The 14,947-nt window shown below is 50.5% G+C and overlaps 1 protein-coding gene across 1 annotated transcript in view; it reads left to right on the top strand.

Annotated features, from left to right (window-relative positions):
* The window catches only part of cacna1ba (calcium voltage-gated channel subunit alpha1 Ba), a 158,861-nt gene extending 150,415 nt beyond the window's left edge, over nt 1–8,446 (top strand). Inside the window, exons 46-48 of the mRNA XM_088940316.1 lie at nt 1,730–1,946; nt 3,207–3,439; nt 5,535–8,446. Of these exons, the coding sequence (XP_088796442.1) occupies nt 1,730–1,946; nt 3,207–3,439; nt 5,535–6,071 (987 nt within the window). The 3' untranslated portion in view covers nt 6,072–8,446. The remainder of the gene's footprint in view (nt 1–1,729; nt 1,947–3,206; nt 3,440–5,534) is intronic.
* Nucleotides 8,447–14,947: the final 6,501 nt, after the last annotated feature.

Below are 14,947 nucleotides of genomic sequence, written 5' to 3' on the forward strand. Positions count from 1 at the left end.
ATAGCATTCGGAGCACCTCCTTTGTGAGGGACACGTCCAGGTTAATGGACATTTGTCATTATGTCATTAGGAGGCATGAGAAACTTTGGATCTATCCCTGAATTTGAAGTATTTTTTTCTTTTGCACCTGAGTGTCCAGGGAGTGTTTCTTTATTTTGAGAACGATGTTTTTATCTAAAATACACTAAACATCTTCATTTAAGCCTGTTAAGTCAGTGCTTTGTCCCACCTTGTGTCTTTTAATTCTGCCCTTCAGTGTTCCTACCTGTATGTCTTCTGCAATGAAGTTTGAACACAAACAGTAGAAGTGTTGATTTCTTCAGGCCTCGTCAGATGTTTTTGTTCAGTTCAAACTATTTTACAGCACCCCAAAACGTGTGCTGCAATAATACATAGTATTGTATCTAAATATATAATGATATAGATATATTTACACTGTGTATATATGTTGATATTTATTCATAGAAGTGGTTTGGTGTAAGTACACATCTGCAGCACGCTAATATGGGTGTCTGATTGCCTGTCTGTGAACTGACCTTGTTATAATTCACCTGTTCTTCAAAGCCTGTTTTGATGGTGCTTTCTGGGGTGATTGGTCTTCAGCATGTTTAATGATACACACCTGTCTCCAGCTGGAGATTAACAGAGTGGGTATTTCATGTCTCTCCACCAAAAACAAATCCAAGTGCATTTAAGATGTGACAGCCAGGTGTCTTCCCAGGCTTTCATTTTGTAAAGAGCAAGTTGCCTATTCTGCAATCTAGGATAGATGAAACTCATCATTTGGCTTTGATGATGTTCAGCTGGTGCCATTAACTTACTGTTAAAAGTTATGCGCTGATCTGCCTGGAGAAGTGTGATCAGGCGAGGAGGAGGTGGGAGGTGGGCTTGTATCTTTGTCAGCACTAGATTCACAACTTTCTGCATGTGTGAGGCTCTAGACACTTGAACTACAGTAGGTCCTCCTCCCTGCTGCCGTGCTAAGCGGGGGCTAATGTCACCCCTCTGCACGCTAAATGCAAAACACCATCCAGGCACACCCAGTGCTCTACCATGTGTGTAACTTGAGAAAAATGAAAAAATCTAATTGTTATGTCAAGTATCCTCATCCACATCGGTTGTATTGGATTTCTACACAAATGCAGAAGCAAGAAAGAACATTGCAGACAGGAAAGAGATAATTTCCATCTCCTTGACAGTGTTGTCAGTGTCCAGTGGAGGGAGACAGTCAGCCTGTCCACTAAACTAGTAGAAAAAGCAGATGAGCTTTCAACCTCCAGTAACATACCATAAACATAAGGCAAAATTCACAAAGTTTATTTCTACTGAAAGTGATTCATACGTTAATTTAGTCTGTCCCTGTGGAAGTACACATACAGTGTCTCGACCAATGAACAAACCTATGTCATAGAGGTCAGATTTTACGAAAGGTCCCCTGTTTATCAGAATAAGGTGAGTTTTTAGTAGGGGAGAGACAAGAGCCTACAGAACCTAGAGCCATTTGTTTAATTTCAAGCAGACGCACTCTGTCAGAGGCCCAGATGAGCCCTTTCGAACACTCAGGCCTGAAGACTGCAGGTGTTTTCTGTCTCTGAAGTGTCTGGTAGTGTTTTAAGAAACTCTGATTTGTGAGTATATTTGCTTCACAGTCTTGCAAGAAATGTCGTCTTTGAGGCCTTTAACTGGTCCTTGTCTGTTGCTGCTTTTGCCTTACCCCCCCTCTCTGCAGCCCATTCCTGACACAAGCCCCATGAAGCGCTCTGTGTCCACGCTGGCTCCGCAGCGCCCCCCAGAGGTGCACCTTCCTGATTACGCTCTGGACCGCCCGGGGCCTGACCGGCCCCACCATCACCATCACCACCACCGCTGTCACCGGCGCCGGGAGAAGGACAGGAAGCAGCGCTCTCTGGACAGGTCTCCCAGCGGCCAGACCCACAGCAACGCAGGTGAGCTCACGCAGACTGCTACAGCAGGCACACACCCCCGGGGGGCTGACAGTCCAGACAGACGGGGGATCTAGGGGACCTGTAAGACTGGATTGTGGTTCGCAAAAAACAGCAATGGACAGCCCTGCTCTAAACCCTAACCCTGTCCCTTGAGAGACCACATGTCTGAACAGCTCCTCCAAGCCCAGCACAGAATCTTGCTGTGTGCAGTAGCTGCTGTGGTTCACCAGACGTGTACAAGTACAGTAGAAAGTGTAAGTCACTTCTTTACACAAGGGATTGAGGGTGAAATGTCTGTTTTGGAAATGCTGACTCCCGGGGATCCTACTGGAAACACCCAGGTAAGGATCTGGAATCTTTGTGCTTACTGGGCAACTGAATGAGCTGGATGGATGTCTCCCCATCTCCCCATCTGACACCTTACTCGCTTGCAATGCCAAGATCCAGGATTCTCATCAAGCCGTTCCTGGGAGGATAAGGGCAGACTAGTATCCTCAGACACAGCCGAGAAATGTTGGGTTTCCATTTTGTCCAGGGTGGACCCCCGTCTTCTCCTTCCTCTGCTGCGTGCCAGAGCTCTGAACGAGACCAGGCACTGCGCCCCCTGCCAGGGGGAGATTGCCCTGGATTAGTCTGCCACTGAGGGGGATTGTGGAAGGGCTTCAGTGGGTGTATCAATGCATTTATTCATTATTTAGGAAGCCATTAACCTCCACACAGCCATGGCCAGCCACATTTGAAGCTTAAAAAGCACCGTCTGTAGATAGATAGATACTTTATTGATCCCGTGAGGGAACTGCAGCGCAACAGCAGCTTAACACAGACAACACAGCAACAGTGTAACAAATGATACAATGATAATAATACAATACATACAATACAATCAGTACAGTGAGAAGTGCACTAAGAAGAGTTACTCACAGTCCAGAACACACAAAGAACTAACCATAACACAACAGTACACAAAAGTTGTATTCATATTCAGCCCTCCGGTGTCCACTTCCTTGTCCAGAGGAATGTGGTTCCCATGAGTCCTATGAGTATGGTCCAGTTTTCGCAGTACAGGCGTCTGGAGCTGGAAATCAGACAGTAGAGCTTAGTTGAGCCGTTTCATTGGAATCGTGTCGCTAATCTATGCAGGTTCATGCTTAGACTGTCAGTGTGGTGTTTTTAATCCCTTTTGGGGAAAAAAGAAAATTGGGTACCGACCCTTTTCGTCCTCTGTCTGAGCGGTTGTGTTTCTGGGACTGGGGGGTTTAGGCACGCCAGGAGATCCTGGCTCTGCCGTCCCGCTGGGGGAGGCCACATCTCGGGACAGGAGGCAAGACCGGGGCCGGTCCCACGAGAGGAAGCACCACTCCTCGTCCTCGGAGAAGCAGCGGTACTACTCCTGCGACCGCTACGGCAGCCGCGACCACTCCCAGACCAAATCGAACGCCGCCAGCCGCTCCACCTCGCCCATCGACGCCCGCGAGCCCGGCCTCAACAAGCAGGTGAGGTACCCCTCCGACAGGGGGGTACAGGGCAGGGACCTCCGCCCTCAGGCTCCCAGGCCGAGACGCGGGGGGGGGGCTGTCCTGTGTTTCGGCTAAGCCAGCTGCCGGCTCCTTGAGAACAGCCCTCCCCTGAGTGTCTTCAGTCAGAGCCTCAAGCTTGAACTGACCTTGAGCCACTGCTGGATCTGTCCAGGTCTGTTCAAATGTTAACGGGCTCTATTCAAATAACAATCAGGGAATTGTTTTTGCAAGATGCTGCCCATCAGTGTATTAAGACATCATGGTGCTCTAGGCTGTTATTCCAGTCAGAGTGCGGTTTTGTCAGTCCACAGAAGAGAAAGGTATCATGGCTGGGTTACTGGGCTCCTTAATCACCTGGTCTGTTTTGATGTTGTTCTGAAGGACTGCGTTAATCTTGCATGGTTCCTGGTAAATATTTTGCTCTTTAGTAAGAGCCAGTTGCTCGTGCTGAGAAGCTGCAGTGGGACAGAGTAGGTAAGTGTCTTGAGCTACAGCAGACCGAAACGACTGCTGCAGACAGCACGTCAAAATGAAATGCATCCTGTAATCCTCCACAGCCCTCTCTCCTGTATCCCTGACTAGGAGCTTTCCTGGTGCAGTGATTGTAGAGATCTGTAAGAGCTCTGGGGTTTGTGAGGCCCAGGGTAAATCTACACAGCTAGTGGAGATTCGCAGGATTTCTGTCTCCCTGGGCAGGTGTACTTGCTTCAGCCTCCCAGCCTGTGTGTGATAGTGTGGTGATTTGTGTGTTTGCAAATATCTCGTTCGTCTGTGTATGTGCCTTGCGTATGTTCCGGGCTTCAGGTTGATGAGATTACGGTATCAAAATAATATACTGCACATGCTATACTAAAGAATTGAATTGTGCTTGATTGAAACCACCATCTTGAGCATGCAAATTGAGATGCAAAAGAGAAAACATATAAAAGAGAGACACGATACATTTTGATCTTTAGAATATAGACATTATCACAGAAGTGTTCTGCTCGTTTCACAAGTGTTCAAATTTGTTATTAAAATGCTGCTTTAATATTAATATTTGAAATCCTTTTCCCATTTAAAATTTTAAACATGAATCAAACGTTTTGCAAGGGGTGTTCTGCTGAGTTTTGATTTGTCTGTGAAGTGTTACGTAGGTTGTTAAGCTTTGTGCCTGAGCCTGTTGACCTCTGCAGGTCGTCAGGGAAACTGGCTGATCTTCTGCCTGATGACACACGTGGAAAAACATGAGTTTGTCTGAACACAGCAGAGTTTTGCCTCATTCCTGTACTGTAAGGCAAGGGTCTGCTGCCCTGGTGCTCATGCCAAGACGGACCAGCGCATTTCCTGGGCCTCTCTAAATCACTAGAAGCTTAACGGCACCAAACGAAGACAAAACGAACTTAAGGATGTTTACAAATGAGAGGAGATCGTTTGGCCAGTCTCTCTTTTGGCTGCTGATTAGTTCATCGATGTGAGGATCTCATCCATCTGTCTCTTTAAAACACTCAGGGTATCGGTTTCAACAGTACAGCTGGGCAGCTGGTTTCAGACACCCACAGCTCTTCTTGTTATGGTGTTCCTCCAGTTCACAGTTTCAAAAAAAACTGCTAAGTGTTCTCCACATGTCTTGAGCTGTTGATGATTTAAAGCGACCCAGAAAGCCTGCTGGATTTGCTGTCTGTCAAGAACCAGGAGCGGAAACCACAGCTGCATGACCTGTGGTTTTCATCAGCAGAACTAAACCAGATCAGCTCGCGCTGCACCGTGTCACTGTTCAGAAGCGCTGCTGTTCCTCTTTGCGCCTGTTACAGGCACTCACGAAGATCTGTTCTTGTCTCCGATTTTCTTCTTCATCATCTCCCGTTTGTCTGTGTCTCGAACCCGTGTCCCCACATGGCTGTGGCCTTGCTGTGCCTCCTGTCCCGCCGCTCTGCGTTTCTGTCTCTGTCTGCGCCGCTCCTGCCCCTCTCCTCCTCGACTCTGCTCTGTTTCCACTTCCTCCTCTCGCGCCCCCTGTCCACGTGCGCCCCCTTTTTCTTTCTTCATCATTGTTTTTGTTTTGATTCGCTCTGTTCCAATTTTCATCTAGGGCAGTGGTTCCGCTAAGGGGAGCCCGCTGATGCTGACCTCTGGCGACAGCACCCCCTGCCGAGGGCGCAGGCAGCTGCCCCAGACCCCCCTCACCCCCCGGCCCAGCGTCGCCTACAAGACCGCCAACTCCTCGCCCGTCCACTTCGGCGCCGCCCCGCCCGGCGTGCCCTCCTTCTGCCCGGGCCGGCTGAGCCGCGGCCTGTCGGAGCACAACGCCCTGCTGCGCGGCGAGGGCGACTCGCAGGTCCGCGCCCACCTGGCCGTGACCCGGATCGGCTCTGACCCGTACCTGGGCTACCGGGACGATCGCAGCGGCCCGTTCTGGGCCCTCCCGGAGGACGCGCTGGCCGCCCACGCTGACCGCTCCCCCAGGACTTCAGCCTCGTACGGGGTGTCCCTTCCGCCCCCACCCCAGCTGCAGACCCGGGGGGTCCCCAATGGATACCATTACGCCCTGGGTGTCAGCGCAGGGCCTGGCTCGGGCACCAGGGGGCGCCAATACTACCAGGAGGCGGATGAGGATGATTGGTGCTAGCATGGCTTTAAACAACGACAAAAATTGCAAGGTTCTTGCAGATTTTTATGCATTTTAGGAAAATTTTGATGAGTTTTATCATCTTTTGCAAAAGCAGTAGTTAACACTGTTGTTGTATGTATGTATGCATCTGTTTTAAACAAAGAGGAAGATACGAGTGGCAGATGATGGGAAGATGAAAAACAAAGAAACCGCCTTTAAAGAAGAAAAGTGGAAAAGAATCATTCCAGATTTTAAGATACAAAGAGCATAAATATTTTATTTTAAAAAAGGCAAAACGGTAAATGGGTATCAGCCTGTGCTGTTGTTTAATTCGTCGGCGTCTTGTGGAACTGAAGGCGAGAGGCCCGCGGTGGCGTGGAAACGAGAACGAGAGAGGCACTGCGTTTCCGCTCTCCGTGCTGGGTGGCGTAGCAGCGGTGAACAGATGCCAAACCCCCTCTGCCGCTGTGCGCGTGGGCGCCGAACTCTGCCGGGGCAGCCCTGCTTCCCAGCGCCGGGCACCGCCGCCTGCGGTGGAGGGAGAGGAGCCGGGGAGCACACCCCACACTGGTCACGCGCTCCCGCGTCCTCGGTCCTTCTCCGCTTCTGTCCGTTAGTATTTCACTCTCTGTAACCCTCGTCGCCAGGCACGCCGGCCGCCGGACCACACCTCCCCGTGGGGTGGGCCGCCCTCTCACCCCTTCCTGCACGGCAGTGCCACCGGAGTGCCCGCGAGGAAGGAGGGGACAGAAAAGAGTCCAAATGTTATTTGTTTTATATCGAGCTGTGGTAGAACTTTTATCTTTTCATTGTGTGCATTTTTGTAAATTGTATAAAAAAACAACAAAACACAAAAAACAAAGTGTTTTACGTCAATGGCTCATAGCTCACTTTCATGCCAGGTCTACTGTTTCTTACTGACTGCTCCAGTTGTTCAATACCAAGTGCCTAACCTTTTAAATATCTCACCGTGGCGATGCCACCACTTTCTTCAGCGCACGCAGCCTGGAGAGCTGGCGGAGGGGCGGGGTGTTAGTCAGGGCAGGATCTGGAGGCGCCGGGTGGAGGTCAGAGGAAGCTTGAACGACGCTTCCTCCTGTGTGGTACGGAGGGGAGCGAACGAGTGGGGCGTGGGAGTTTTAATTTTGTTTTTTTACTGAAACTTAAATAAAACTTTAAATGGGGGAGACGCGAAAATCCCAGCGTGAAAGCTGCACCATGGAGCAGCCCGCCTGGAGGGAGTGGGGCATTATTGACACAACTGCATGTTCAAGTCTTTAATTCGGTTGTCAGAGGATATGAACACATACTGTATGGTGTATACTTATTTTTGTTGTAAGGATACTTGGAGAAAGCATTGCTAGCTATTGCCTTTTATTTAAATGTTATATTGCTATGAGAGAAAGGTGGAAATATATATATATACACATGCACTTTGGGTGAAGTGCAGGTGGGACAGAGAAATACAGATCCCTGAAGAGAGTCTGGTTCAGCAAAGGTCAAGGAAGGGTCGAGACCGTTCCTCCTGCTGTTGAATGTTGTGTTAAACGTCTGTGGTGTTTCTCCATCGCCAATGGATTCCCCTGCTGCTGCCCACCTCGTGCATCACATCCGTGTGCCGTTGAACCTTCTGTCCCTTCTGTGACGCAATGCCGGCGCGCACACAGGCGCGGATCCCCACGGCTGAGGTCGGGTGACGCTGTCCGTCGTGGAGTACTGTCCGTGCTGGTTCCGTACGTCACTCCTTCTCGCTGTGGGCCGCCGGCGTCTCTCCAGTCGCAGGGGGGATCGCGGCTGTCCGCCCAGCGCTTGGCCGCAGCGAGAGGGCGCCTGCCTTGCTCCCAGCTTTCTTATCATGCAAGAGGACCCCATTCTTCACGAAGCAGACGACTGGCGAAGGCGGTTTTTCCGATCGATCAGCTGGCGCTCCCAGAGAGAGCGCGGCTGTGATCTTTGTCCCCGGAGGTGGCGGTGTTTTCTGGGGACGGGCGTAACAGCCCAGTGAGTCATGACAGCTGCTGCGGCCTCTCGTGAGGCCGGCTAGCGCCTTTCGGAGATTTCCGGGCAGTTCCCTTGGCGTTCCGCATGACCGGACAATGGGAGGGACCCCAGCGAGGGGACACTGTGACCACAAGCTCTCAGAAGGGCTCTGGCTCTGTACATCTCCTGAGGCAGGGTGTTGACCATTGTCAAGTAGGGCTATGCAACACGAGAACACTTCAAATAAACTTCATCCATTCTGTAGCTTTACCTGCTGGGTTTTCCAGATTCAGGCTTCAGCATGATTGTGACCAAATGTTTTATAGAAAAGTTTTAAAAAAAAGCTAACAAAAAATAAAGCATAAAGGCACAATGATTATTATAAAATACTATAAGGGAAAAAAAACAGGACATTTTGAGAGACGTTTGGCAAGTTGATATTATCGCTGATAAATGCATGCATCAGATATACCCACTTTGACAACTGAAAAGAGAAAAATAGTGTTTGTTTTAAATGTATTAAAAAATCACAGTTTCTGGGGCGTACCCTTAAATGTAATATCACCCAAGGGGTACATGGAAATTCAGAGGACGACTTAAAATGATTTATTGTCTTCTGTGGGGTAGGGTATGGAATTATTTTTAGTTGACAAAATGAACAAATACTTCAGATTCTTGTGCATTCTTTCTTTTCTTGTAGCCTCTGAGCATCCTTATTTAATGCCATAGTGGGGCTAATGCCCAGATATGCTCACCTTCTTCTATGGCAGGTCTTTAATCTTTAATGTAGCGTCTGTATTTAAAAAACAGATCAAGCATATCTCCCCCAAATCCCTACCAGTCGGTTGCCAAAACTTTGAACTGCGCCCATCGGTTGCATACCAGTTCCAGTTTAGTCGTGGCAGTACTCTTTGAATAAGTAATGTTTGCATGTTATATTAAAAGTATGTGCATGTGAAAACAAAGAAACATTGTTTAGCTTCGTACTTTTTGATACAATGTATTCATCAGTTGTTAATTTTTAATGATCTTTGATATAAATTGGGGGTTTGTGGAAAAAAAAAGGTAACAACAAAACTTTATATTAAAAAAAAAACAGTGTTGGAAATGATTTTAGAAAGTTCCATCCATGCAACACGACTGGAACTAACTTTACAAAATAAAAAGGTCCTGTGATTGAGTAGTTTGCTGCCTGATTTCTGTTTTTCAGCCAGACTTTGAATTCTGCAGTTGTTTCTACAGTTACATTTTGTATGAAGCGAAGTCCTTGAACTAAAAATTAAATAAAACTTAGAAAAAACACCACATTGCTATTCTTTATTTCATCTTTATTTCAGAGTGGCTGTCGCTGCTTGCTATTGCTTGGAAAGGTATCGAATTACTGTTCTCATGGCCTTTTATGGTTGGTAAAATTGTTAGTCTTCCATCTATCCATTTTCCAACAGTTTTTCCCCATTCTGGGTCGCAGGAGAGCCGGAGCTTTTCCTGACCAGCTACGGGCACAAGGCAGGGTACACCCTGGACGGGACACCAGTCCATTGCAGGACACACACAGACACACTGGGGCCAGTTTTGCCAGAAGCCAATTAACCTACAGTACCTGAATGCTTTTGGAGTTTTATAGGAAGCTGGAGCTTCAGGAAAAAACCCACACGAACACGGTGAGACCATGCAAACTCCACACAGACAGCACCCAGGGCCCCAGTGCCACCATGCCGTATCGGCACGATGTGCTGAGTCTTCTACACCTACCTCAGCAGGTAACCTCTCATTTAACCGGCGTTGTCTTGTCCAAGCTGGGGCGGGGGGGGGGGGGGGGCAGAAGTTAGTCGCCTCCGTTATTCTGCACCTGTCGGCGCGCCGGGAGCAGCTGGGCGGTGCGCGTTCACAGGTGTGCGGGCGCTGTCACGCTGGGGCTCCGGGACCCTCGCGGTGGGAGGGGCACTAGCCGCCCAGCGGGCGCAGCGGATTGGCCGGGGCGCCGGGCAGTGGGCGGGGCCCCGCGGGTGGTATAGCGGGCTGGGCGCGAGTGGCCGGTGAGTGGAGGTGCGTCGCCGCCGCCGAAGGGTCCCGGTCGCTCTCCTCACGGCTCTGAGGGCAAATTAAAAATAACTTCTCCCTGCCCCGCTGCCCAGAGAACCGGCACCGACACTCCTCAGCCATCCCCGCACGACAGCCACAGCCGTGTCGGCACCCCGGCATGAGGTGAACTGGCGAGGCCCGGGAGCTCCGTCGACGCAGACGCGGGGCGAGTTTTGTCGGGCGAGACCGGCCGTGGAAATGTCGCCGTGCTGCGGGAGTACCCGTGTCCCCCGACGCGGGAGTTCCTGAGCCGCGTTTGCCCGGTACCTCCAGTGGCTCGGGGAGTCCGTGCCCGGTGGCCGGTGCCCGGTGCCCGGAGCGGCGCGATGGCGGGGCTGGCGCGGCTGCTGTGCGCCCTGCTGGCGCTGCGGTGCTGCCGGGCCGGCCGGCGCGACTCGGCGGAGCTGGGGTCCGGCGCGGCGCCTCCAGGTAAACACAGCCCGGACGCGAAACACGGCGCCTCTCGCCACCTGGGGGGGGGGACAACCTGGCGGGTACTGGGAGCTTTGTAAACGAGCCCACCTGGGCGATACCTGTCGCTGTTCTCGGCAACCCGCCAGACAGCGACAGCAGTCAGTCACCGTTACAGCGAGTGTCCTGTTAAGCGATTATTATTATTATTATTATTATTGTTAAGTTATTTCTTCTTTGGCTGATGCAAACGTGCAGCGTTTTCGATTATTTTAAGTGTTGTTGTTTTGTTTTAATGGAACCGGCGGGTTGTGCAGGTAGGATGGGTGGCGTGGGTGCCGGTGCGGTACCGGTACCGGTGCTGCTCACGAACTTTCTGGAACCAACGAGCTCGAACTGTCCGCTGCGCAGCTCCGAGCTTCGGGACCGGTTTCTGGGGAAAACAGTCGTGTGTCTCCCCCCCCCCCCCCCCCCCTCGGTGCTGTTTCCCGACGGAACTTCTTCATCCACAAAGGGGGAAAAAAATACTCTGTCGTCCGCATCGCCGGTTTGTAAAAGTGACGAGATAGCGGCGCCCGAACATTTTATATCGTCCTTGGAAAGACGGTAAGAAGGGTCTTCGAGCTTTCGAGTTTCCACTCTCGAAATTCAGAATTTGCTCCTGGAGAGAAACTCGGTGTCTGTGATTGAAAATAATGTCACGTCGGGTCGAGTCCACCCATGTTGCTCGGGTGTTAAATGTGTGTGTGGGTGTGTATATATATATAAAAATAATGGAATGTATTGTTTTCAGCATCCTGCCTTAATTTATTTCGCCCCAAAGTTGTGGACGGCTTTTATTCAATTGTAAACCCAAATCCATTAAAGTCATGACATAACAACTAGTACAAAAATGAACTTAATGTCTTATCAAGTTTACTTTATTGTAAATGTAGACGCGTAGGGAGAAATTGATATGGTCATTCTCTGAGGCGTGTGTCAATAAATCATCGCACAATGCGTTTGCATTGGCATTAAACGTTTACTTAAAGCTCCGAGCTCCTGTTGTAAAACGTTGTTCTGCGATCCAACCCCTTTCACCCTGGGCTGTTGCTCGCTGTCCTGCCGCTGGGCGTCGCTGTTGTTCGATCTGCGGGCGCTGCGCTCGCCCACCTGTTGCACCGAAGACACTTTCTGTCGGTTTTGCGTCGAAAACACAGGATACCTCCCCGTCATTATTTTAACCATGTCATGTAAGTTTTTTTTTCTTTGAATTTACTTGACATGGCATGATTTTAATGAACCCTCCCCTTAAGCGCTCTTGCGGCTCAGCAGAAACACCCCCCATCCTCAGTGTCCGCAGAGAGAGTTAGTGTTTGCTGGACACGCACACCTTGAAATGATCAGCGCTTGTTCAGAAAAAGTATTTATGAGGCTTTTGACAGGAAACTGAGTTTTGCAAAAAAAAAAAAGCAGGAGTTTTCAGTATCCACTCTGTCTTTTATCCACTTCTCTTTTGACATCGCCACGGTCTTCTACGGGCATGGTATCCGTATGCAAGACTCTTTCGCTCGCGGTCAAGCCTCTCCTGGGACTGCAGGACCCTGAAAGGCACTGTGGGAAGGCTGGTGTGGGGTCGCTCAGGGGTCGTGTGTTCTTGACTCTGGCGATTAAACTAGGGAGCCCAGGTTCTACGACACTTTCACCATGTTTTATGACGCTGTCAATCTCTGCTTGCTTGGTTAATTTTAAAGAGGAATTTCCTCCGTTTTAAGAATACATTCTTTCTCCCTTGGCCAGTGTGCGGCTTAACGCCAAGCCGAGCTTTGTTTCTGCTGCGCTGTGATGTATACAGATCTGTGTGTCTGTATAAAAATACTCCCCTCCCGGCTCTCTCGGGCTCTTGGAGAGGCGGTCCTGGGGGAATACAGAAGGGCCGGGTTTCATCCTGTGCAGGGTCGGCACGTCGTGGAGCTCGTTTCGTTATCCCGGTTCCCACAGCTCTTCCGTGAGAGCCAGCCCCCGTTGTGATGGAATTGAGCCTGCCTGGCCCGGCGAGAAAGTCTTGCCCTTATGTGGGGAAAAACAGACGTCCGCAGAGTGCTCCCCGGTGGTCCTCTCATTCCCGCAGGAGGTCCTCCCTGGTCTGGCCGCGGTGCTGTTCGGGAACGGCCAGTGGTTCTCAGGACCCTCCTGGGGGACAGTTATCTGCCAACAGCTGCTACAGACGGCAGTTAACCGAGGGTTGTATGTCGTGCAGGGGTGATACCGAATTGACTGGCCCAGTGAGGGAAAAACAAAGTGCACTTTTGTTAACGCAGGAAGGTGAAGAGCTCTCTCCCCGTTTGCAAAGTCGGCAGAAGATTAGGATCGAGCTCCAGCCCTTCAAATTACAGGTCAATTAGCGCCTTCTGGCCAGAACAAGATGCGCTGCGGTGAGACGGTGGGTTGGGGTGACCTGAGTGGAGGGTGATGATGAGGTCAAGGGTTGGTATTTGTTGGCATGGAACCACACTGCCTTCGGGCTCTGTGTCCACGTGCCGTGGTCCTGGGAAACAGTCTCATGCGTCCCACAAAAACATCCTGACTGTCACTGTGGAATACAAGACGTCAGTCTAGGGTAGAAACCAACCTGAGTAGTGTAGTTGGGTGCTATTTTTTTTTTTGCTGTAAATTTGAACGGTATGTAATTGTTTTATTTGAGTAGTGGAAAGACATCCTTGACATGTACGTATAGGAGGGTCTTTGAGTTACCTGCTCAAGAATATATAACGCGAGGCTTCTGTCTGACCTCTACACAGAAGGGAAATGGTGCTAGACGGGTCGTGTGCAACCTGATATCTCCCCATTTCGCCTGCAGATCAAAGCCCTGGCTCTCTGTCTGCAGGGAGGAATCCATTTAACAATCTGTATTCATTTAACAATTTATACAGTCCTTGACTGGCAACACTGGCTTTGCATTTGTTCGGGCGAGTGTGTGAAGGACAGAATGCGTTTTCTGTCACAGGGAGATTTGCTCACCGTGCCCATAAGCACCTCCACAGCTGAGGCAGTTCTACCGTTTCCCGTTCGCAAGATGGCAGGTCGCGTGCAGCCAGTACTCGCTCCTTGTAGCTTTCACATGGCGTCGGCTGTCGACTGCCAGAAACTCCACTGTGCTGCAGCCTTCTCGTCAGTAAACAAGCAACAGGGAAGAGTCCAGGACTGGTCCGGTTCTAACGAGCCCCGCCTTGCTTCCCAGCAAGCTCCTTCACTACTCATAAACACGCCCTGTTATCGGTCTTCCTGGGGTGCGCGACCTCCCCGGTTTCAAAGAGACGCTGTCTCGGGGGTCCCTCTCCTGTCCTTCACGGTACCTCTGAGGGTCTCAAGGACCCTGGACATCCTCGACATTAGAGGCTCTCTGTCCGTCCCCCTCCTCTCTTTCTCTCCAAGGAGCGCAAAAACATCACTTTTGGGGGTCCTCCACCCCCGAATGTATGTACCGGCGCGTCTCGGTTTTGGAACGGCCTGCAGACCCTTTCAGGCTGATGGGCGGCCGGCGCCCAGATAATCACTGCCCTGTCGTGGACAGCAGCGCGTTCTGAGCTGCCCTGGCGCTGCCCACCCTTGGGAAACGCTCAGGCCAGCTAGCATGGTAATTTATCACACTGCGTGGCAGCCGGTGTGTTTGCAGCTGTAAAATAAATTCCCCCGTATCGCTACTGCTGCTGTGTGGGGCGTGTGTGTGTGTGCTGGATGACATAATGTTGTTTCAGCGCTAGTGTTTCGCTCATCAAAAGCACCCCACACCGGTGTCGCACAAGATCGGTATTGAGCCACCACCCCATCCCCCCTGGTCCTCTCGCTGACTTGTAGCACGGTAGCTGACCCACACTGTAATGTCCCGGGCCGAAAAAAAATGCCCGTGATCCGTTTCTCATGTGGATTTATGCGCTAACTCGGCAACTCGGGTCCCCCTTTACAGTCGTCAAGTGCTGGGGTGTTTCTTTACATGACAGACAAGAGACGTGGGCAGCCTGGAATGGAGGGGGACATAAATTTAAAGGTTTTACCTGCAGGTGTGGAGCTGTCAGGTTGTCCGTTCACCCGCCCCCCCCACAGCTCTCTGGTTTCTCTCCTGCGGTGGTGGTGGGTGTTGAAAATGTTGACAGTGATGTCAGCTGCGATAACACTCGAGAGCGTTCCGTTTCTAGGTGGAAAGAGAAAGCTAGTAGTAGAGTTTGCAGGGGTGTCAGTGCTTAAGGCAGCATCTCTCCAGAATGTGTTTAAAACCGTTTAATCCAAAGAAGAGTTTTGGCACTGACCCTTGATGAGGTTATTGTTGTTAGATAAATGTAGATTAGACTGTTAGGCCAGCAATTTAAGTGTCAGACAAAGGGTTTCTATTCAACTACAGTATGGAGACCAGAGTTAAATAATAAATTCTTGCAGTGGGACAT

This window comes from Atractosteus spatula, chromosome 23 (assembly GCF_055471065.1).
Source record: "Atractosteus spatula isolate fAtrSpa1 chromosome 23, fAtrSpa1.hap1, whole genome shotgun sequence".
In the NCBI taxonomy this organism is placed as follows: domain Eukaryota; kingdom Metazoa; phylum Chordata; class Actinopteri; order Semionotiformes; family Lepisosteidae; genus Atractosteus; species Atractosteus spatula.